The 23,429-nt window shown below is 41.6% G+C and overlaps 1 protein-coding gene across 1 annotated transcript in view; it reads right to left on the bottom strand.

Annotated features, from left to right (window-relative positions):
• The window catches only part of METTL16 (methyltransferase 16, RNA N6-adenosine), a 69,656-nt gene that overhangs the window by 34,582 nt on the left and 11,645 nt on the right, over positions 1 to 23,429 (bottom strand). Inside the window, exons 3-5 of the mRNA XM_066363505.1 lie at positions 12,043 to 12,242; positions 6,375 to 6,515; positions 2,334 to 2,449 (exon numbers count right to left, since the gene is read on the bottom strand). Of these exons, the coding sequence (XP_066219602.1) occupies positions 2,334 to 2,449; positions 6,375 to 6,515; positions 12,043 to 12,242 (457 nt within the window). The remainder of the gene's footprint in view (positions 1 to 2,333; positions 2,450 to 6,374; positions 6,516 to 12,042; positions 12,243 to 23,429) is intronic.

The raw sequence follows: 23,429 nt of genomic DNA, 5'->3' as shown, positions 1-23,429 counted from the left end.
CTGTCTCTCTCTTCCCCTCCCGCAGCGAGGCTCCATTGGAGCAAGGATGGCCCGGGCGCTGGGGATGGCTCCTTGGCCTCTGTCCCAGGCGCCAGAGTGGCTCTGGTAGCAACAGAGCGACGCCCCGAAGGGGCAGAGCATCGCCCCCTGGTGGGCGTGCCGGGTGGATCCCGGTCGGGCGCATGCGGGAGTCTTTCTGACTGTCTTTCCCCGTTTCCAGCTTCAGAAAATACAAAAAAAGAGAAAGAAGACAAATAATTATTTAACAAGGATGTGAGGAGCGTGATCAGATGGTGGCATAGTGGATTGAGTGTTCGCCTGGGAGGCTGAGGACCCAGGTTCAAAACCCTTAGGTCCTGGATTGAGCACAACACGAGCTCAGCAGCTTGAGTGCATAGCCGCCTGCTTGAGCATGGATCATAGGCATGACCCTACGATTGCTGGCCTGAGCAAGGGGTCACTGGCTCAGCTGGAGCCCCCAGGTCAAAGCACATATGAGAAGCAATCAATGAACAACTAAAGTGCTGCAACTAAGTTGATGTTTCTCATCTCTCTCCCTTCCTGTCTGCCTGTCAGCCTCTCACATGCTAAAAATAAATAAATAAAAGAAGGATGTAAAGAGATTAAAACCTAAAATCCTAATACTCTGCTGGTGGTAGGATGAAAAATGGTGCGGACACTTTGGAAAAGTCTGGCAGTTACTCAAATAATTATACATAGAGCAAATAACACGTAACTCAGTAATTCTACTCCTTCCTAAGTGTATACATCCAAGAGAAATGAAAACATGCCCATACAAACCCTCGTACACAAATGCTCACAGCATTTCCACAATAGCCAAGAGTGAAAACAACCCAAATGTCTATCAACTAATGAAAAAGTAAAATGTGGTATTTCCAATCAGTATAAAATTAATCGTCAATACAAAATCATGAAGTGTTGATAGATGCAAAATTGATGAAATTCAAAAATATATTATGCTTAATGAAAGAAGTCAGTCACAAAAGACCACAAATTGTCTGTACTCCAGGGTGTGGCTATTTTAGTTCTTGTGATTTATTTGCATCAAAGACTAAAATTTAGATTTTCTTAAATCCTGCTTCATTTTATGTTCCAAACCAGAATGTTGGTATTGTTAATAAGTTTATTTCCATTTCCCTCCTTTCCCCTGCAAAAAAATTACATCCATCTGGAATTTACTTTATGAGGTATCTAAGTGGTATGTTTAGGGTACCTGAGTGATTCTAAAAATAATTTGTTCTCTTAAAGCTTTCAGCATATATACTCCCTTATTTCCTTCTAATTAATATTACTTACTTCCTATTAATAGGGAATTAACTAAATGAAGAAAAACAGGTTAAATCAATATTTTACAGTACTGAGGTTTTTATAGGTTCTTTGTTTTTAATTCAATGTATCTGTTTCCATATTCATTAGCAAATATATTTTCCATTTGAAGTTGGAAAGATTTAATTGGACATCTGTTTATATCAAATTATAGGTGTATGCTTGACTAGGCGGTGGCTCAGAGGGTAGAACATGCGACTGGGACACGGAGGACTCAGGTTCAAAGCCCTGAGGTCACCGGCTTGAGCATGAGCTCATCTGGCTGGAGCACAGGCTCACCAGCTTGAGCACGGGGTCGCTGGCTTGAACATATAGACATGACCCCATGGTTGCTGGCTTGAGCCCAAAGGTCGCTGGCTTGAACCCAAGGTTGCTGGCCTGAGCGAGGAGTCAAAGCACATATGGGAAAGCAATCAATGAACAACTAAGGAGCTGGAACAAAGAACTGATGCTTCTCATTTCTCTCCCTTCCTGACTGGCTGTCCCTATCTCTCCCTCTCTCTGTCAAAAAAATAATAAAACAAATTATATATTAAAAAAAAAAGATAGGTGCCAGTGAAAATAGCAACTTCCTCCCTCAGCCAATAAACCCAATACAGGAGTACACGGTGACCTAAATTGGTCCAATCAGAAGAAACCGAAAGTTCTCTCCTCCCTTTCTCCCTCTCCACAAATATTACTCTGCCACAAGTAAACCAGCCTGAAAACAAAACCAAGAGCTAGGTCAGAGCCAAGAGAAACCTGGAGAGACTACTATGAACCCCTTTAACCAAACTGTTCCTAAGGTCAACAACAGTGCTGCAGTTCTCGGATATGTAAGCCAATAAATTTCCCTTCTTGTTAAGTCCATCTGAATTGGGTTTTCAAGTGCTTGATTACAAAAGCATCCAGATACAGCTTCTAAAACAAAAGCTGTTCTTTGCTCCTATTTTTGCAAACAAGGTGAACTTAGATAAACATTAATTACTTTAAAGAAGACATTTTACCTTGGCTTCCAATTGATTGGCAAAAAAGGGAGGATTGCACATGCAAAAGTCATAGATTATCTCAGATTCTTCTTTAAGAGCATCCATCAGGAGTGTCTTCTGTGGTACTTTTACCACTAGGAGGAAAAACAGGAACTGTTAACCTTATTAATGCTATGGTAGTTTCAAATATGTCCACAAATTCTTTGACACTAGTCCCTACAAAAGGTGGAGTTTAAGTTCCCTCTCCTTAAGTATAAGCTGTCCTCACTAACTTGCTTTTATTAAATAGAAAATGATGGAAGTGACAGGGTGTCACTTCTGAGGCTAGGTCATAAAGAGTAATATGGCTTCTTCCTTGTCCTATTCTTGAATTACTTGCTCTAGGAGAAGCCAGCTCTTCTCCATGTCAAATAGCCCTGAGATCCATATGGCAATGAACATAAGGCTTCCTGCCAACAGCTATATAAGTGAGCCAACTGCCAACTTGGAAGCAAATCTTTACCCCTAGTCAATCCTTCAAATGATGGCAACCCCATGAACCACATAGGTTGGCCATGCCCAAATTCCTGATGCGTTGGAACTATGAGAAAATAAATGTTTAGTGTAGAATGCTGCTAGATTTTACAGTAATTTGTAATATAGGAATGGATAACTAAAAAGTGCATTAACAGTATCAGTACCTTCTCTTAAAGTGATATGTTTAACACTAGTAAGTAAAGCCTATTTCTTCCATAAAAAGACTTTATAGTCTTTTTAATAAAACAAAAATGGTGTTTTTTATATATAAAATAAGCAAAAAATTAATTTTGGGGGGGGTATTTTTCCAAAGTGAGAAGCAGGGGTAGGCAGACAGACTCCCGCATGTGCTCAACCGAGATCCACCCAGAATGCCCACCAGGGGGTGTTGCTTCACCCCTTTGGGGAGTTGCTCCACCGCAATCAGAGCCATTCTAGCACCTGAGGCGGAGGCCACGGATCCATCCTCAGCACCTGGGCCAACTTTGCTCCAGTGGAGCCTTGGCTGTGGGAAGGGAAGCGAGAAATAGAGAGAAGTAGAGGGGGAAGGGTGGAGAAGCAGATGGGCACTTCTGTGTACCCTGGCTGGGAATTGAACCCGGGACTTCCACACACTGGGCCGACACTCTACCACTGAGCCAACTGGCCAGGGCCACAAAATTAATCTTCTTCTTATTTTTTTTTAACAGAGTCAGAGAGAGGGTTAGATAGGGACAGACAGAGGAACACAGAGAGATGAGAAGCATCAATCATCAGTTTTTCATTGCAACACCTTAGTTGTTCATTGATTGCTTTCTCATATGTGCTTTGACCGTGGGGCTACAGCAGACCGAGAAACCCCTTACTCAAGCCAGTGACCTTGGGTCCAAGCTGGTAAGCTTTGCTCAAACCAGATGAGCCCGTGCTCAAGCTGGCAACCTCAGGGTCTCAAACCTGGGTCCTCCGCATCCCAGTCCAACGCTCTATCCACTGCGCCACCGCCTGGTCAGGCAAATTAATTTTTTAAATTCATTTTAGAAGGAGAGAGAGAGAGAGAAGGAGGAAAAGCAAGAAGCATCAACTCCCATATGTGCCTTGACCAGGCAAGCCCAGGGTTTTGAACTGGCGACCTCAGCATTCCAGGTTAACGCTCTATCCACTGTGCCAAGCATAAGCGCAGGTCAGGCATAAGCACAAAGTTAAAACGTGATTATTAAGGTAATTCAATTGTAACACATTTTCAGGTGCTAAAAAAAAAAAAGGATGGTATAGTTTAATCAACAGTAGGGTTTTCTTCCTTTTAAAATCCTTTTTTCCATTTTAAAAACTTGATGATTACTGTATTTCCCCGCGTATAAGATACACCCTTTTCCAAAAAAATTTGGGGTCTAAAACCTGGGTGCGTCTTACACAGTGGTTGTAGGGTTTTTTACTTGCATTTCCCACTGTTTTGCACTTGTTCTTGCACTCATTGTTGAAGACAGTGATTCGTCATCAGACACATATGAGAACAAACTAATGGATGGGAGTTTTTTTTTTTTTTTTCCTGAAGTTGGAAATGAGGAGGCAGTCAGACAGACTCCGGCATGCCCACCAGGGGGCGATGCTCTGCCCATCTGGGGTGTTACTCTGTTGCAACCAGAGCCATTCTAGCACCTGAGGCAGAGCCACAGAGCCATCCTCAGCGCCCGGGCCAACTTTGCTCCAATGGAGCCTTGGCTGCAGGAGGGGAAGAGAGAGATAGAGAGGAAGGAGAGGAGGAGGGGTGGAGAAGCAGATGGGCACTTCTCCTGTGTCCCTGGCCGGGAATCGAACCCAGGACTCCTGCACGCCAGGCCAATGCTCTACCACTGAGCCAACCGGCCAGGGCCTGGATAGGAGTTTTGACAGTGATTTAGAGTTGTATGAATTTTATGATGAATAAAACTTGAGTTCAGTAACTTTATGTAATACATTTTTTTTTTCAAATTTCAGGCCCCAAAATTAAAGTGCATCATATACATGGGAACGTCTTCTACATGGGGAAATATGGTAGGTTACTTCATATACAGGTGATTCTCACTATTTGCAGTATATGACATATATTTTCACATATATATAGGACATATGTTCTATAAAGTTATCACAACCACTGAATTAGTGAATACTAAATCATTGGCTCTGAGAAGAAACACAGGGTGGATTAGGTAACTGTGAGCCTCTGGTCAATTTTTTTTTCATTGATTTTACAGAGGTGGCGGGGGTGCAAGTAGTTGCTTCAGTCTAGCTTGTTGTATGTGCCTTGACCAGGCAAGCCCAGAGTTTTATTTATTTATTCATTTTAGAGAGGAGAAAGAGCAAGAGAGAGAGAGAGAGAGAGAGAGAGAGAGAGAGAGAAGAAAGAGAGAGAAATGGGGAAGGAGCAGGAAGCATCAACTCCCATATGTGCCTTAACCAGACAAGTACAGGGTTTCGAACCGGCGACCTCAGCATTCCAGGTCGAGGCTTTATCCACTGCGCCATCACAGGTCAGGCTGGTCCAACATTTTCATCAACCAATCAATGTAAACCTGCCTGACCAGGCAGTGGTGCAGTGGATAGAGTGTCGGCCTGGAATGCAGAAGATCCACATTCCAAACCCTGAGGTTGTGGGCTTGAGTGCTAGCTCACCCAGCTTGAGCATGGGGTCGTCAGCTTGAGCATGGGATCGTGTACATGACCCCATGGTCGCTGGCTTGAAGCCCAAGGTCACTCATTGGCTTGGCTATAGCACCCCCATCAAGGCACATATGAGAAAGCAATTCATGAACAACTAAGGTATAGCAACGAAGAACTGATGCTTCTCATCTGTCTGTCTGTCCCTGTGTTCCTCTCTCTCTCTCTCTCTCTATCTCTTGCCAAAAAACACCCCAAAAGACAATGTAAACCCTATTTTATGTATGATTCTGTTTAAAGACACTTACTTAATATACATTGTTGATACGCTAGCACTGAATTCATGGTCAAAAGCACTATTAACTCATGTCTGAACAATACCTAACGTGTGTTTTCTCTGTAAGGCACATCACAGCCTTCTTGTACTTAGGAACACTAGATAGCACTTAAGTACTATAGTTAGGGGCCATTTAAAACATCAAAATCACCAAGAAAGTACAAAACTGCAAAAAAATGTCACTAAATAGACCATGATAGGAGAGTTTACAGCTGAAACAAGAAGGCCGAACATCACCTTGTCCAACTACAGCTGGGACCAGGCAGGTTGGATGACTCAATTTTTTTCTCTTTCTAACATGTCTACGGATAACCAGCAAAGTATCACAGAGCAATGATATTGAGATTAAAAAAATAACTCTGAATAGGCAAATTTTAGCAAGTAGGCAACTTCACAAATACTGAATCATGGATCAACTGTACTTACTATTTATTTTTCTGAATTACTTCTGATAACAGGAACTCTAATTACAATACACCAGATTTTTTAAATTACCAAAGTTTGTATATAAAGCAAAAGATAATGTAATATATTAAATTAGAAAATGATTAATAAACAAAGCTTAAATGGGTTATTTATTCTGCAGCGCTCACCTTTTATAAGATCAGATAAGTTATTCTGTTCCACATTTTTCTTTGCATAGTTGTAGCACATATCATCTACTTCTGTTGCAAGGAAATACCAGCCGTTTAAGGTACTTCCAAGTAAAGGATAGATGCAGGATGCCCCAGTACCTAGTAAAATGAAAATTCAAAATAAGCGGAATAACCAATCGATGTTTTTGTCTCTCTCTCTCCCTTCCTTCCTGTCTCTAAAATCAATTTTAAAAAATTTTAAACGAAAAAGAAATCAATGCTAATTGTTAAAACACCACAGTACTAAAATAGGTCAGTGCGCACTGCGTTCCCCCAAAGCAGAATACATAAGGTATAAAAGTTTTATATTAAAAAAATTTTTTTATATTAAACCCAATTCCCCACATACCTGTGAGTTGTTACTTGAAGGAAACCAGAAGGAAAAAAGAAACCTAAAGAGAAAATCCATTTCTTAGACGTGGAGACACAGAAACACGTTTGATCTAGATCTGAAACATCAGTCACTGGCTTGTCCCATCAAAGTTTCAAGAGAGACATTCAGAGACAAATACTTCAGGCAAAGATCATTCTTTGACAGTGAAGACTTGGTCCTAATTTTGTATACAGAACCCCTAACCATGGACTGGACTATACACTAACTTCAAATACTGCTTTTACAACCAGTGACTAATCTTGGCCGTTAAAATCTTAAAAAGAAGAAAAGCCAGTGTTTCTCCCAACGGCCTAAGTAGTCAGCCCATACCAGCCACTCCAGCTTTCCACTGGTCTCACCTTGATGCAGGAAGAATAGAGGCTCGAGGTACTCCTACCCTGGAAGAAACCCAGGCTCATCTCACTTCCTCCTTAAGCATTCTGAACAATCTAGTGAAAGACAGGACAACTGATGGCCAGAACATTTAAGCTCTTTGACAGTACACTGACTGAATGCTAAACTTCCATCATGTTTACTTAATAGCATCCAGGGCCTGATGCTACCGGGCAAACACCTCCTTGGGGACGTGTGGCACGATGAGGGAAAGGACAGTAAAGGGTACTACAGCTCTTCTCAGAGGCCATAATCATATAGCCCTGTTAGCCATTCTGGTAAGCCCGAGTCACTCAGAACAAGGAATTTCCCATAGCTATTTCATCTCTGCAGAGGGGGGAAAAATCCAGACCAGATCGCAGGCCCTGATTCTTACACAACTGCCTTTCTCTACGTATTTCAATTTTATTTAAAAGCAAAAGCAAAAAGAGCACACTTTTCTTCAATTGCCCAACAATTAACACAGGTAAAAGGCCTGTCCTCTACCCCAAAAAAAGAAAACAAAATCCAGTTTCTCAATTCCTAAGACCAAAAGACTTATATTCTAACATCCTAATTCCCTCAGAAAGCTGAATGACATTTTTAAATGGGTAAAAAAAACCTTGTAATGATAAATATAAATGGAAAGTGTATAATCATAGAATTAGAGCAAACTGATGGAGTCTTGGGGAAGAGTCTATATAAAACCCTAATTAGAATGGATGTGATTTCAGCACCAATGCTCCTTATAAAGAGCTAAATCCATTAACCTCCTATATCCCCAAGTGTTATTTTAGAAGGTTTAGGGCATAATTAAAATAAATTAGTACCAAGTAGGCTCTCAAGCTCTTTAAGCTTTCTATAACCCACTGGCCAATCTTCCGCCATGAACATAACAGGTCACAAGTTAGTGTATAGTCCAGTCCATGGTTAGGGGTTCTATATACAAAATTAGGACCAAGCCCTCACTGTCAAAGAATGATCTTTGCCTGAAGCATTTGTCTCTGAATGTCTCTCTTGAAACCTTGATGGGACAAGCCAGTGATTGATGTTTCAGATCTAGATCAAACGCGTTTCTGTGTCTCCACGTCTAAGAAATGGATTTTCTCTTTAGGTTTCTTTTTTCCTTCTGGTTTCCTTCAAGTAACAACTCACAGGTATGTGGGGAATTTATTTTAATATAGTGATTGTGTGAGGTTTTCGGATTTTTAAATGTTGACAGAAACGTGTATTTATCAATATTCAACACATTATTTATTGAATACCTACTATGTGCCAAAACCTTTGTTGGGCCTTGGGATACTGTACTAAGCAAAAAGGTAACAGGCTCTGTATCTTGCAAGCAACTGGTAAAGAAGGACACTAATCAATCAGACAAGTTAATAAAAATGGCATCAAGGAAGAAACATAGTTTCCATATTCATAATCAGGAAACTTACCCTATGCTCAAAGGTCAGAGGAGGTTTTCCTGATAAAGTAAGGCTTGAGTTAGCAACTAGTAAAAATGAGGCTTTATATGGTAAAGGTGGGGAAGTTCCACAAAGAGAAAACAAAGCTTACAAAGGGAAGGAGGCATGATGCCTGAACAGAAAAACTAAAGAAGAGTGCAGAAATCAAGAGAGAGAAGCACCTTAAGGCGAAGTTTAGTGAGGCCCAGAAAAGGGCAGAGATCAGACAACTGACTTTCATAGGTCAAGTCAAGGTTTTGGGTGTTTATCACAGAAGCAATAGCAAGCCTTTTTTTTTTTCTTTTGGGCAGAGGCAGAGAGAGGCAGAGAGAGGGATAGACAAGAAGTGAGAGAGATGAAAGCATAAATTCTTTGTTGTAGTACCTTAGTTGTTCATTGTTTTCTCATATGTGCCTTGAGTGGGGGGGAGCGGACAGCAGAGCAAGTGACCCCTTGTTCAAGCCGGCGACCTTTGGACTCAAACCAGTTACCACGGGGTCATGTCTATGACCCAATGCTCAAGCCAGTGACCCCATGCTCAAACAGGGTGAGCCCACGCTAAAGCTGGCGACCTCGGAGTTTCAAACCTGGATCCTCTGCATCCCAATCCGACGTTCTATCCACTGCGCCACTGCCTGGTCAGACTATACAGGAAGCCATTAAAGTAGTAGAAATGTGATCAGTTGTGGGTTTCTAAATACTTTCTGAAGAATGGAATAGAGAGGTAGCAGACTGGATGAGAAGAGTGCTGAGAAGTTGCTCTATAGACCAGGACTGATGATGATCTGAACTAGGATGGTGGCAGTGAAGATAGAGATAAACAGATGACTTAAAAAATACTTGAGCATGGCCCTGGCCAGTTGACTCAGTGGTAGAGCATCGGCGTGGCATGTGAATGTCCCGGGTTCGATTCCCAGTCAGGGCACACAGAACAAGTGCCCATCTGCTTCTCCATCCCTCCCCCTTTCCTTTCTCTCTATCTCTCTCTTCTCCTACCGCAGCCAAGGCTCCGCTGGAGCAAAGCTGGCCCGGATACTGATGATGGCTCCATAGCCTCCATCTCAGGCGCTAGAATGGATCTGGTTACAATGGAGCAACGCCTCAGATGGGCAGAGCATCACCCCCTAGTGGGCTTGCCAGATGGATCCCAGTTGGGTGCATGCGAGAGTCTTTATCTCTGCCTCCCTGCTTCTCACTTCAAAAAAAATACAAAAAAAAACCCAAAAAACAAAAAACTTGAGCCTGACCAGGTGGTGGCACAGTGGATAGAGTGTTGGACTGGGATGCAAAGAACCCAGGTTTGAAACACCAAGGTCACCAGCTTGAAGCCCAAGATCACTGGCTTGAGCAAGGGGTCACTCACTCTGCTGTAGCCCCCTCCTGGTCAAGTCACATATGAGAAAGCAATCAATGAACAACTAAGGTGCCACAACGAAGAATTTATGCTTCTCATCTCTCCCTTCCTGCCTGTCTGTCCCTATCTGTCCCCCTCTCTCTGTCTCTCTCATATATATATATATATTTATTTATTTATTATTTTTTTTCTTTGAGAGAAAAGCAACAGGAGAACTGTGGTGGCACAGTAGATAAAGTGTCGACCTGGAACCCTGAGGTTGCTGGTTTGAAACCCTGGGCTTGCCTGGTCAAGGCACATATAGGAATTGATGCTTCCAGCTCCTCCCTACTCCCTCCCTCCCTCCCTCCCTCCCTCCCTCCCTCCCTCGCTCTCTGTCTGTCTTTCTATCTCTCTCTCTCCTCTCTAAAATGAATAAATAAATAAAAATCTAAAAAAAGAAAACCAAAAGGAAATGGTGATAGATATTTTCAGTGAGGACAGGGAGAAGTAATATCAAGGATGGCAGGGTGGAGTGTGGGAGAGTCACTGAAATGAGAAACAAAGGGAGACGACCAAGATTCAAAAGAAAGAACAGGTACTGGTCTTGGACGTAGCCAACTCTAAAACGTTTTTTGAGATATTCAAGTTTATCATACATATGGGACTAGAAAAGTAATGAGTTGGAGAAATATATAAATCTGTACATTATTCTCATGGAAGTGGAAAATAAAGTCATAGATATGGATGGAGTCGCCTAGTTGGTAGGGTGCTAAATAAGAAAAGAGCTAAAGCCTGATGAGGTGGTGGCACAGTAAAGCATCAGCCTGGGATGCTGAGGACCCAGGTTCAAAACTCCAACGACGCTGGCTTGAGTGAAGGCTCATCTGGCATGAGTCAAGGGGTCACCAGCTTGAGTGTGGGATCATAGACATGACCCCATGGTCTCTGGCTTGAATCCCAAGGTCACTGGCTTGAGTAAGGGGTCACAGGGTCAGCTGGAGCCCCCTGGTCAAGGCGCATATGAGAAAACAATCAATGAATAACTAAGGTGCCACAACTATGAGTTGATGCTTCTTATCTGTCTCCCTTTCTGTCGGTCTGTCCTCTTCCTCTCTTTAAAAAAAGGAGGAGGGGTGCTAAAGACTGAGCTTTAAGGATTTATAACAGGAAAGTGAGCCTGAAAAGAGGAGAAGAGAGTCTAGAAGTGAAAGGAAAACCAGGAATGTGTTATCATGGAGGACAGTGGATAAAGGAGAAAGGAGGAGTCAATAAATGCTGTTAAAGGTCATGAGCAATGAAGACTGAAAATACATGCAAATGTCAAAGTTAAACATTTACTACTATTAAGAAATCGTGTTTGCTATTAACTATACTATATTTAAAAATAGAGTCACAAAGCTTTTAATTCAATTTTTGTCATAAAGAACTGCGAAAGGCCACAGGATTAAAAAGAAAATTTAAACCCTATCAAATAAAAATATCAGCCATGACAAACATATACTTATAATTGCAAAACATGCCCTGGCTGTATTTCCTTCTGTATATCCACTTACTCTCCTACATGATTCAAACTGGACAGTCTTCTTCATTGTACAAGTTTACAGTTAAGATAAATCTTACTTGAACTCAATGCTTTTTTTTCTCCCTTCAATTTTGGATTAAACACCCTCTATAAGTAATCATTCAAGAGGTTCCTGGATGTATCCATGCCCACATGTCCTTTTATCAAATGGCCATCACCAAAAAAATCACAATATGGAGACTATGTTACTAATACCAAAAAATTCAGAGTAAAAATAATGCCCAATAGACAGACACCAACATGGTAATCTGAAAAACTAAGAAAACAAGAGCATTACTTTCATTTTGCCTCTCTTACTCATTTGCTCCCTGTTTGGTGCTGACAACTCTTCTCAAGAGAAATCAATGGTAGGAAAGCCCAGGTGTAGCAAGTAAGAGCAGTAGTATATAGTATATAATCTAAAGCCAGATTCTTTCACACAACAAATATCCAAAAGAATTTACAAAAATTTTGACCTTAAATAATTTATGAAATTTACATTTAGTTAACAGAATAATTTAAAACCATATATATACCTATGTCAATTCCTCTTCGGAGAGTACTTTTGTCAGAATCCTGATGACCAATCAAATCTTCTACCCAATGAATATAGTTGAGTCTTAAGGGAACTGTGGGAATTAGTCTCTCCAATGGAATATCAATAGAAAGTCCAAAATCTTCCTTTAGGAGAGTACAAGTCAGAGCTCTGACTGCTTCAGGATCTTTAAAATTAAGACTGTGGGGTGAAAAAAAGAAGTAAAACTGGTTAAGATTCGCTATGCTATAAGAGATCAACGGCAGCCAGGCAGTAACAAACACCCAGTGGAATTTCCTAATATCACACATAAATAGCTGTGTAGAGTATTCAGCACAGTGGCATCCACACCAGGGTGTTTAACACACTCATAGTATACAAATGGCAGTATAAATTTCACCAAAAACACTGTATTTTCATACATGAAAGACAGAGGATACGAGCGAGTGCCTCTATTCCAATTCCTGCCCGACTGACTCCTTACCAAGCTATGTGACTTAGGACAAGTTGAGCACTGTTTCCTCAGATATCAAATGGGGATAATAGTACCTATAGCATAGTACTTGTGAGAGAGAATCTGTGAAAAGTACTTAGCATAATGCCCATTGTAGTTATTTTAGAAATGCTGGCCAGCCTGACCAGGCGATGGCGCAGTGGATAGATCATCAGACTGGGACACAGAGGACCCAGGTTCAAAACCCCGAGGTCACCAGCTTGAGTGAAGGCTCATCTGGCTTGAGCGAGGGATCGTAGACATGACCCCATGGTTGCTTGCTTGAAGCCCAAGGAACTAACTGGCTTGAGCAAGGGGTCACTTGCTCTGCTATAGCCCCCTGGTCAAGGAACATATGAGAAAGTAATCATTGAACAACTAAAGCTGCAACAAAGAATTGATGCTTTTCATCTTTCTCCCTTCCTGTCTGTCTGTCCCTCTTTCTGACTCTGTCTCTGTCTTGTTTAAAAAAAAAAAAGGGAAATGCTGGCCATTTTTACTATTATCAATTAACATGATTTGACATTAACATTCTTTGAAAATTAAACTTAGTAGAAAGCAGAAAAAAATGTTTAATAATGAAAATAGAATATTATCCTTAAATAGAACAAATATTAGACATCAAATTTAAAATGTGACTTTTTTTTGTGGCAGAGACAGAGTGAGTCAGAGAGAGGGACTGATAGGGACAGACAGACAGGAAGGGAGAAAGATGAGAAACATCAATTTGTGCGGTTCCTTAGTTGTCCACTGACTGATTTCTCATATGTGCCTTGACCAGGGGCCACAGTAGACCAAGTGACCCCTTGCTCGAGTCAGCGACCTTGGGCTCAAGCTGGTGATCCTTGCTCAAACCCGATGAGCCTGCGCTCAAGCTGGCGACCTTGGGTACTCGAACCCGGGTCCTCCGCATCCCAGTCTGACGCGCTATCCCAGGGGTCCCCAAACTGCAGCCCCCTGAGGCCATTTATCCGGCCCCCTTCGCACTTCCGGAAGGGGCACCTCTTTCATTGGTGGTCAATGAGAGGAGTATAGTCTCCATTGAAATACTGGTCAGTTTGTTGATTTAAATTTACTTGTTCTTTATTTTAAATATTTTTTGGGCCCTGGCTGGTTGGCTCAGTGGTAGAGTGTTGGCCTGGCGTGCAGGAGTCCTGGGTTCGATTCTCAGCCAGGGCACACAGGAGAAGTGCCCATCTGCTTCTCCACCCTCTCCCTCTCCTTCCACTCTGTCTCTCTCCTCCGCTCCCGCAGCCGAGGCTCCACTGGAGCAAAGTTGGCCCGGGCACTGGGGATGGCTCTGTGGCCTCTGCCTCAGGCGCTAGAATGGCTCTGGTTGCAACAGGGTGACGCCCCAGATGGGCAGAGCATCGCCCCCTGGTGGGCATGCCGGGTGGATCCTGGTCGGGCGCATGTGGGAGCCTATCTGACTGCTTCCCCATTTCCAACTTCAGAAAAATACAATCAATCAATCAATCAATAAATAAATAAATATTGTCTTTGTTCCCATTTTGTTTTTTTACTTTAAAAGATATGTGCAATGTGCATAGGGATTTGTTCATAGTTTTTTTTTTATAGTCCGGCACTCCAACAGTCTGAGGGACAGTGAACTGGCCCCCTGTGTAAAAAGTTTGGGGATCCCTGCTCTATCTGTGCCACTGCCTGGTCAGGCTAAAATGTGACTATTTTTAGCAGCTTTACTAAGGTGCAATTTACACACTATAAAATTCACCTAGAGTATACAATGCAATAGCTTTTAGTATATTCAGAAAGTTATGCAACCATTGCCACAATACAATTATAGAACACTTCCATCACCCCAGAAAGAATCCTTATGCCTATCTGCAAGTCATTCCTTGTATCTACTCTTAGCTCTAAGCAACCACCAGAGGATTTTGTCTCCAGAGATTTGCCTTTTGTCGACACTACATTTAAATAAAATCACACTGTTATTATTTTTCCTAGATTCCTTCACTTAGCACAGGGATTTTCAACCTTTTTCATCTCACGGCACACATAAACTAATTACTATAATTCAGTGGCACACCAAAACATATATTTTTTGCCAATCTGACAAAGAAAAAAGGTATGATTTTGATTCATTCCCACAGGACAGTTAGTGTTGTGATGGCTACTGTCATTTTTTCTTTTCTTTTTTAGCAAGAGAGACAGAGCAAGGGATACACAGGCAGGGAGAGAGACAAGAAGCATCAATTCTTCACTGTGGCACTTTAGTTATCCATTGATTGCATTCTCATATGTGCCTTGACCAGGGGGCTCCAGCAAAGCCAGTGACCCCTTGCTTAAGCCAGCAACCTTGGGCTTCAAGTCAAAGACCTTTGGCCTCAAGTCAGAGACCATGGGGTCATGTCCATGATCCTATGCTCCAGCTGGTGACCCTGTGCTCAAGCTGGTGAGCCCTCACTCAAGCCAGATGAGCCTGCACTCTAGTCAATGACCTCAGGGTTTTGACCTTAGGTCCTCTGAGTGGTAGGCCAATACTATTCACTGCGCCACTGCCTGGTCAGGCCACTGTCACTTTTTATTTGACAATCTAAAGGAAAAAAGGTCAGTGCCTCTGAATTAATAGATATTGAATGTTTTAAAATTTTTTGTGGTACACCAGGGGAAAACTGATGATTCAGCACATTGTTTATGAGGTTCACACATGGTGCAGCATATATCAGAACTTCATTTTTACAGCCAAATAATATCCCATTGTATAGTTATACACATTTGGGTTCATTTATTGGACAGATAACCCCACCTGTGCTTTGTTTTTCCATTCACCACTAGATGGACATTTGGATTGTTCCTAGTTCTTGGCTATCATGAGCAAAGCTGCTATAAACATTTACATACAAGTCTTCATATAAATGAGTTTTCGTTTCTCTTGGGTAGGTACCTAATAACTAATCATATAGTAAATTTAACTTTTTAAGAAACTTGTGTCACCCTGGTCAGTTGGCTCAGTGGTAAAGCATTGGCCTGGGGTGTGGATATCCCGGGTTTGATTCCCGGTCAGGGCAAACAGAACAAGTGCCCATCTGCTTCTCCACCCTTCGCCCCCTCCTTTCTCTCTATCTCTCTCTTGCCCTCCCGCAGCCAAGGCTCCATTGGAGCAAAGCTGGCGCGGTCACCGAGGATGGCTCCATGGCCTCTGCCTCAGGTGCTAGAATGGCTCTGGTTGCAATGGAGCAACGCCCCAGATGGGCAGAGCATTGCCCCCTGGTGGGCGTGCCGGGTGGATCCCGGTCGGGTGCATGCGGGAGTCTGTCTGACTGTCTCTCCCCGTTTCCGGCTTCAGAAAAATACAGAAAAAAAAGAAAAGAAAAGAAAAAAGTCCACAGTAAGAGAAAACATTAAATAAGTTTGTTTTGTATTACAAAATATTTAGGAATGACCTAAAAGTGAACAATAGTGAGCTGTTTGAAAAAGTTTTTAATACAGCCACACAAGAGACTACTCTGCAGTCATTAAAAGGAATAAGTTTGGGCTGACTAAATATTCTTGTATGAAGAGGGTTCCTTGATTAAAAAAAAAAAAAAGCCACAAGTTTGAGTAAAAGCATATTGTAAAGCCAGTAGCCACAGCCACCATTACAGCCAGCCACCTGGCCCATGCAGGTTTGCATTTGATTCGGACAGTCGGTAATGAAACAACGGAGCCAAGAACTGGTGGGCCATTAGCTTTAATCCTAGCTTGCACCCAGCGGACAAGTAAAAACACACACTGGGCTTCAAAACCTACTCATTCAGTGCTCACAAAGCTGCTGACTTATCTGAGTTTTCCTAGAATCAAAGGTTTCTAGCTCACCAGACTTATTCACCTCTGTTTCCCATCTCCTTCTCTCTACACAAACTCTGCACAAACTGGCTTCTCCCTCAGCCTCCACTATCTTGGCTGCTTCTCCTGGCCTCCTCCACGTGGCCTTTCTCTGCTCCCCTCTAATGCTAATCTCAGGAACCGAGAGAGAGCAAGCTCCCAGTCTGCCCCAATTTATAGTGTAAAAATCAAAACCTTTAATCCAATATACAAACAAGGAAGTCTCTGACACAGTCACTTCTCTGAGGCATAACAGGATTCCTCATGAGAGTGCATCACCCCACATTAAAAAGGGTGGGAAAGGCCCTGGCCGGTTGGCTCAGCGGTAGAGCGTCGGCCTAGCGTGCGGAGGACCCGGGTTCGATTCCCGGCCAGGGCACATAGGAGAAGCGCCCATTTGCTTCTCCACCCCTCCGCCGCACTTTCCTCTCTGTCTCTCTCTTCCCCTCCCGCAGCCAAGGCTCCATTGGAGCAGAGATGGCCCGGGCGCTGGGCATGGCTCTGTGGCCTCTGCCTCAGGCGCTAGAGTGGCTCTGGTCGCAATATGGCGACGCCCAGGATGGGCAGAGCATCACCCCCTGGGGGGCAGAGCACCGCCCCTGGTGGGCGTGCCGGGTGGATCCCGGTCGGGTGCATGCGGGAGTCTGTCTGACTGTCTCTCCCTGTTTCCAGCTTCAGAAAAATGAAAAAAAAAAAAAAAAAAAGGGTGGGAAAGGCTACAAGGATCCTGCCTGCCCACAGCCCACCCCCAACACTCATTAATATAATCACACCCATTCCAAGCAAGAAGGGCAACTAATATCACCTGGGCGACGGGCTTCCAAGTGGGCAGAGCCATCTTTGACAAAGTGAGTATAATATATATATATATATTTTTTTTTTTTTTTTTCTTCCATTTTTCTGAAGCTGGAAACGGGGAGGGACAGTCAGACAGACTCCCGCATGCGCCCGACCGGGATCCACCCGGCACGCCCACCATGGGGCAACGCTCTGCCCACCAGGGGGCGATGCTCTGCCCATCCTGGGCGTCGCCATATTGCGACCAGAGCCACTCTAGCGCCTGAGGCAGAGGCCACAGAGCCATCCCCAGCGCCCGGGCCATCTTTGCTCCAATGGAGCCTTGGCTGCGGGAGGGGAAGAGAGAGACAGAGAGAAAAGCGCAGCGGAGGAGTGGAGAAGCAAATGGGCGCTTCTCCTGTGTGCCCTGGCCGGGAATCGAACCCGGGTCCTCCGCACGCTAGGCCGACGCTCTACCGCTGAGCCAACCGGCCAGGGCTAGTATATTTTATCTGCCCAACACATATGTATATATTATGATCACATTCTTATAAAAATAAAACAAAAATAAAGCAATGAAGACCCTGTTTGTATACATGCACATAAAATGTCTGGAAGAGTTAGAACCACCTTTGGATGTGGAAATGGGTGGGTAGATGAGTAGGAGTGGAGACTTTCATTCTCCTCATATTTTTGTATTATCTGATACGTTTTATATAATATCACCTTCATAATAGCGTTTTGGCCTGACCAGGCGGTGGCGCAGTGGATAGAGCGTCGGACTGGGATGCAGAGGACCCAGGTTCAAGACCCCGAGGTCGCCAGCTTGAGCGCGGGTTCATCTGGTTTGAGCAAAAAGCCCACCAGCTTGAACCCAAGGTGCTGGCTCCAGCAGGGGGTTGCTCGGTCTGCTGAAGGCCCACGGTCAGGGCACATATGAGAGAGCAATCAATGAACAACTAAGGTGTTGCAACGCACAATGAAAAACTAATGATTGATGCTTCTCATCTCTCTCCATTCCTGTCTGTCTGTCCCTGTCTATCCCTCTCTCTGACTCACTCTCTGTCTCTGTAAAAAAAACAAAACAAAAAAAACACAACATAATAGCGTTTTGTAACTACATGAAAAGTGTTTATAATAATAGTGTCATCAAATGATGATAAAAGTCCTATGCTTGTATCTTTATCAAAATTACAATCACAAAAATTACTATATAAGGACAAGGGCTTCAACACAAATTGATCTTTTAGGGTGGAAGAACTGTGACTTTTTTCTTTTATGCACACATTTCCATTATAGATATAGTTAGAAAGGATTTATTTCTGTAATTTTCCCGTTAAGGGCTCTATAATGTCCATATATATAATAAAAAAAATTTGCTTTTTCAAAAAAGGAAAACAGCTCGTTGGTTCCACAGTAGTTGTTTTCCATGAAAGCAGGACAATTCTGTTGGAAGACTAAATGGGGGCATTTGCCATAGTGACAGCAATCACCAAAAAAATAGTACTGCAGCTTAAGCATTAATTACATAACTTTATAAAACATTTGGAACAAGAGAAATTGAAGTGTCTTCACACAGAATTATTATTTATAGAAACAGTTCTAAAATATATATATGTATTCACTTTGATGGAGCACACAATGTATTAATAAACAATTACCATATTTCCCCATGTATAAGATACTCCCATGTATAAGATGCACCTTAATTTTGGGACCCGAAATTTGAAAAAAAAAAACTATTACATAAAGTTATTGAACTCAAGTTTTATTCATCATAAAATTCATATAACCCCTCATCACTGTCAAAACTTCCATCCATTAGCTTGTCTTCATCTGTGTCTGATGACGAATCACTGTCTTCAACAATGAGCACAAAAACAAGTGCGAAAATGTGGGAAATGCAAGTAAAAAACCTACAACCACTGTATAAGATGCGCCCAGTTTTTACACCCCAAATTTTTCAAAATGGTACGTCTTATACATGGTAAAATACAGTGTATCGTAATCACCAAAAAGTGCAAGACACCAAGCAGTGGCTAGTCTAATTGAAGAAAGTAAGCTGAGTCTTAGACTTTGTTAGCAAAACAAGTGTTCATTTTCTTCTAAAAAAAATACACTAATCTGAGGGTTAGAAATCTTTTTGTAGGACAAGTCTAGTCATCCAACTTTACTAGTTAAATATCTAGGTCACTTTAACATCCTGGGACATTCAGAAATACTGAACACAGGCAACTGTCTTTTTTATTCTAATTTCTGAGATCACAAGAACTAAAATTAGCTCTCACGTGGAAATTAGTAATTTATTCTATCAGTCTTTGTTGTTTGTTTAACACATCCAGCTTCACAAAATAGCCTATTGTCAACAGGCTCATGTCAGATTTCCCCAAAATGACTCCTGCACTGTTTTTGATGTAGAGAGTATCACCATTTCGACAGCGTTTGGAAGGATATATGCTGTGACCCGCGGTTAAAATATCAATCATTTTAACACTGTTGAGGCTGAACCTGATGGAACAACAAAGGCTGAAGCCTCCTAATTTTACTCGAACATTGATTTCTATTCATTAGATCTTCTCAAGATGCTAAAAATGGCATAGTTACAAGATATGACAAAGCCCTTCAATGCTGGGTCTTTGGTTTTAAAACAAATCAGTTAAGTGTCATATTCTATTCAAATTCAACTGACAAGACTCAAGTAAACTGCACAATGTCCCTATGGGGCTGGTAACTGTAAAAAGCCCAAACTAAAAATCTAATTGCAACAGTCAGATACAATTATAACAAAGCACTGACAGGTACAGAGAAGAAAAGGAATGATATCAATCACACCAGCAATCCTCATCATCAATTATACCAGGCTTAATAATGGTAAGAGTACCCATCATTTACTGTGTACAATTTGCCAGTCACTTTTAGCATGCATTATTGCTAACCTGTATGACAGCAATCCAAAGTATAGCCCTTTCTCCTTCCTTTTTAGATGAGGAAATTCAGTCTCAATAAAGCTAAGAAAATTATCTAAAACCTCACAGCTGGTTAGTGGCACCCTTAAGACTGGTCCTTAGGATGACTAAGAATGCCCCTCTTCCCATACCACAACCTGCTTTCCTTAAGAGAGCACTTCAGAATTAAGCAAATAAATGACAATTCAATCCATCTCAAATCTAATGTTTTGTCTGATATTCCTTTCCCATCATTTGGCGGGGTTTATATTTTGGCCATTTTCATACATTTTATGGAGTTAAATAAAAAGCAATTATAAAAATAATGAACATTCTATCAAAGCAGACAATCACAAAAATCTCCTACCTAAGTAAGGGATACTGTCTAGGAGCAGCTCGGGATTTACACTAAAAAAAGCACATCTCCTCTCTCCTACACCTAACCTCCTAAATATAAGGCCAAAAAATAAATAAGCTCATGTTGCTCCTATCTTTAAAAAAAATAAGAGGAGGTTCTCCTCAAGCTTGCCTCACCCTCTTCCTATCCCTACAAAGGTTTCTTTCTGAAAAAAAAAAAAAGTTTAATTACGTTGGCCTATTACAAAACTGCCACTCTGAACACACCATAGCCCATAAACTTTCAGTCCCTTGCTCTGCACAGCATATCAGTGTAGAATGTTGGTTTTAGTTTGAAACAAAATTATGTTTTATAATCTGCAACATCCATTCTATAGGCTATATAGTATTTCACTGTACAGAACTTCATTCTAAGAACCTTCGTACTGGATATTTAGATTATTTCCAATCTTCCTTGTGATAAACAGTCTTGGGATAAACACCCTCAGTATATATTTAATTTAAGTATGCTTTTTTAGAACTTTCAAAGGTTGCAATTCTACCAGCATTTTATAAGTGTCACTTGACTACATTTTTGCCATTGATGGATACTGTAATATTTTATCTTTGCTCTCCCCCACTCCTCCATCCCATCTTTTGTAAATTACCTGCTCTTATCCTTAATCTTGCCTATTATCTTTAACAATGCCTATTAAGGCATTGTTTCTTATTGTCTTACAAGAGTTCTATACATAAAGGAAGTTAATACTTAGTCATACACTGTAAATATTTGCTTAATCACCTTTTACTTTTAGTATTTCCTGATATGTAAGTTTTACTTCCTTTGTAGTTAAATCCATCTTTTTTAAAAAATTAATTCTACCCTTAAAATATGTTTAAAAAGACCATTCCTACACCCGAAGTTATAGAGACGTTCACCCATATTTTTTTCTAGTACTTAAAAAATATATATTGAAATAATTAAACCATCAGGGATTTCTTTTGCATCACATATAGAAAAGAGAGTATAATATACCCTTTCCATTGCTGCTCCAACTGCATCTATTAAAATTCATATTGATCCTGAACCAGGTGGTGGCACAGTGGACAGAGCATCAGCCTGGGACACTGAGGAACAGGTTCAAAACCGTGAGGTCGCCAGCTTGAGCTTGGGATCATAGACATGAACTCATGGTAGCTAGCTTGAAGCCCAAGGTCACTGGCTTGAGCAAAGGGTCACTGGCTCAGCAGTCTCCCAGTCAAGGCGCGTGTAAGAAAGCAATCAATGAACAACTAGGGTGCCGCAACAAAGAACATGCTTCTCATCTCCCTTCCTTCCTGTCTGACTGTCCCTGTCTTTCTGCCTGTCTCTCATTAAATTAAAAAATTATATTTTAGATTTTTTTTTTTAATTTTTTTTTTTGGTGGCAGCAGTGGGATTCGAACCTACATTTTAGATTTTTGCCTGGCCTGTGGTGTCGCAGTGGATAAAGCATCAACCTGGAACACTGAAGTCACCAGTTCAAAACCCTGGGCTTGCCTGACCAGGTGGTGGCGCAGAGAATAGAGCGCCGGACTGGGACGCGGAAGGACCCAGGTTCGAGACCCCATGATAGCCAGCTTGAGCATGGGCTCATCTGGCTTGAGCAAAAAAGCTCACTAGCATGGACCCAAGGTCACTGGCTCTAGCGGGGGGTTACTCAGTCTGCTTAAGGCCCACGGTCATGGCACATATGAGAAAGCAATCAATGAACAACTACGGTGTCGCAACAAAAAGCTGATGATTGATGCTTCTCATCTCTCTCCGTTCCTGTCTGTCTGTCCCTATCTATCCCTCTGTCTGACTCTCTCTCTGTCCCTGTAAAAAATAAAATAAAATAAAACAAAACCCTGGGCTTGCCCCATCAAGGCACATACAACAAGCAAGCAATGAACAACTAAAGTAAAGCAATTGGTACTTCTCGCTCTATCCACTCTCCTCTCTCTGTAAAAATCAATAAAATCTTTAAAAATATATATATTATTGAAAAAAATCCATTACTCTCATTCCCACCCCTAATGACCTGAATACTACTACCCTTATTCTACACTTTAGCCTTTACGTGGTAGGGTGGTTTCTTTCTTTGAAGCCAAGTTCTAAAGGAAAGACATAAAGTGAAAATCCAGTATGGTCAAAATTACACTGCAAAATCTCTAATCATTTATAGCACTGTGAGATATTCACATTTTGAGAAACACAGGAGTAGAGACTGAAAGGAAGATTCAACCTCCCCACTTTGCTCTCCCTCTGAGAGGTACACTATTGAGTAGAATAACTGACAGAAATTATCGTGACTTAATGTGCCTATGCAACGGTTTTGCAGTTTAGACTTAAGTGTGTTACCAAATGCCATGAGTGAAGGATACTGATAGCCCATTCTTATTCCAGTATTATTATACTAATATTTTAATTATCTAACTTCAAAATATATTTAAATTTTCATCCAGGAAAGCTGACAACCTTGCACTTTTCCAGCACCCATTTATTTGGAAACATTACACCACTTTTTCTCGCCCAAAATTTATAGGGATTTTGATTGGGGGAAAACTCGACATTTTAACAACATTGAGTCTTCCCATTCAGAAAAACATTCTGTGCCCAGACTGTTCATGTCTTCCCCAGGCCCCTGGAGTAATTCTGTTTTACATAGATCTTTACATATTTCCTGCCAAACCTATTTCCCTTGGCTACTGTGAATATAATCTTTTATTGCAACTATATTTTCCAATTAGTATTTGGAAAACCATAAATTTACTTTTATTTACTATGTTTTATATTTGTAAAATATTTATATGCATATTTCACTCAGCAACCTTGTTTATTTGAATATATTTTACATGATTCTCAAATATTTTTTCAGGTAGACAATAATCAAGTCATCAGTAAAATACTGTAATTGTCTTTTTCCTCTAATATTTATGACTCAGTAAGGAAAGCTGTAGACTGAGCCAGAGAGTGTTCTGGCCAAGTCA

This window comes from Saccopteryx leptura, chromosome 2 (genome assembly GCF_036850995.1).
Source record: "Saccopteryx leptura isolate mSacLep1 chromosome 2, mSacLep1_pri_phased_curated, whole genome shotgun sequence".
In the NCBI taxonomy this organism is placed as follows: domain Eukaryota; kingdom Metazoa; phylum Chordata; class Mammalia; order Chiroptera; family Emballonuridae; genus Saccopteryx; species Saccopteryx leptura.
This window is presented reverse-complemented; position numbering and strand designations above follow the sequence as displayed.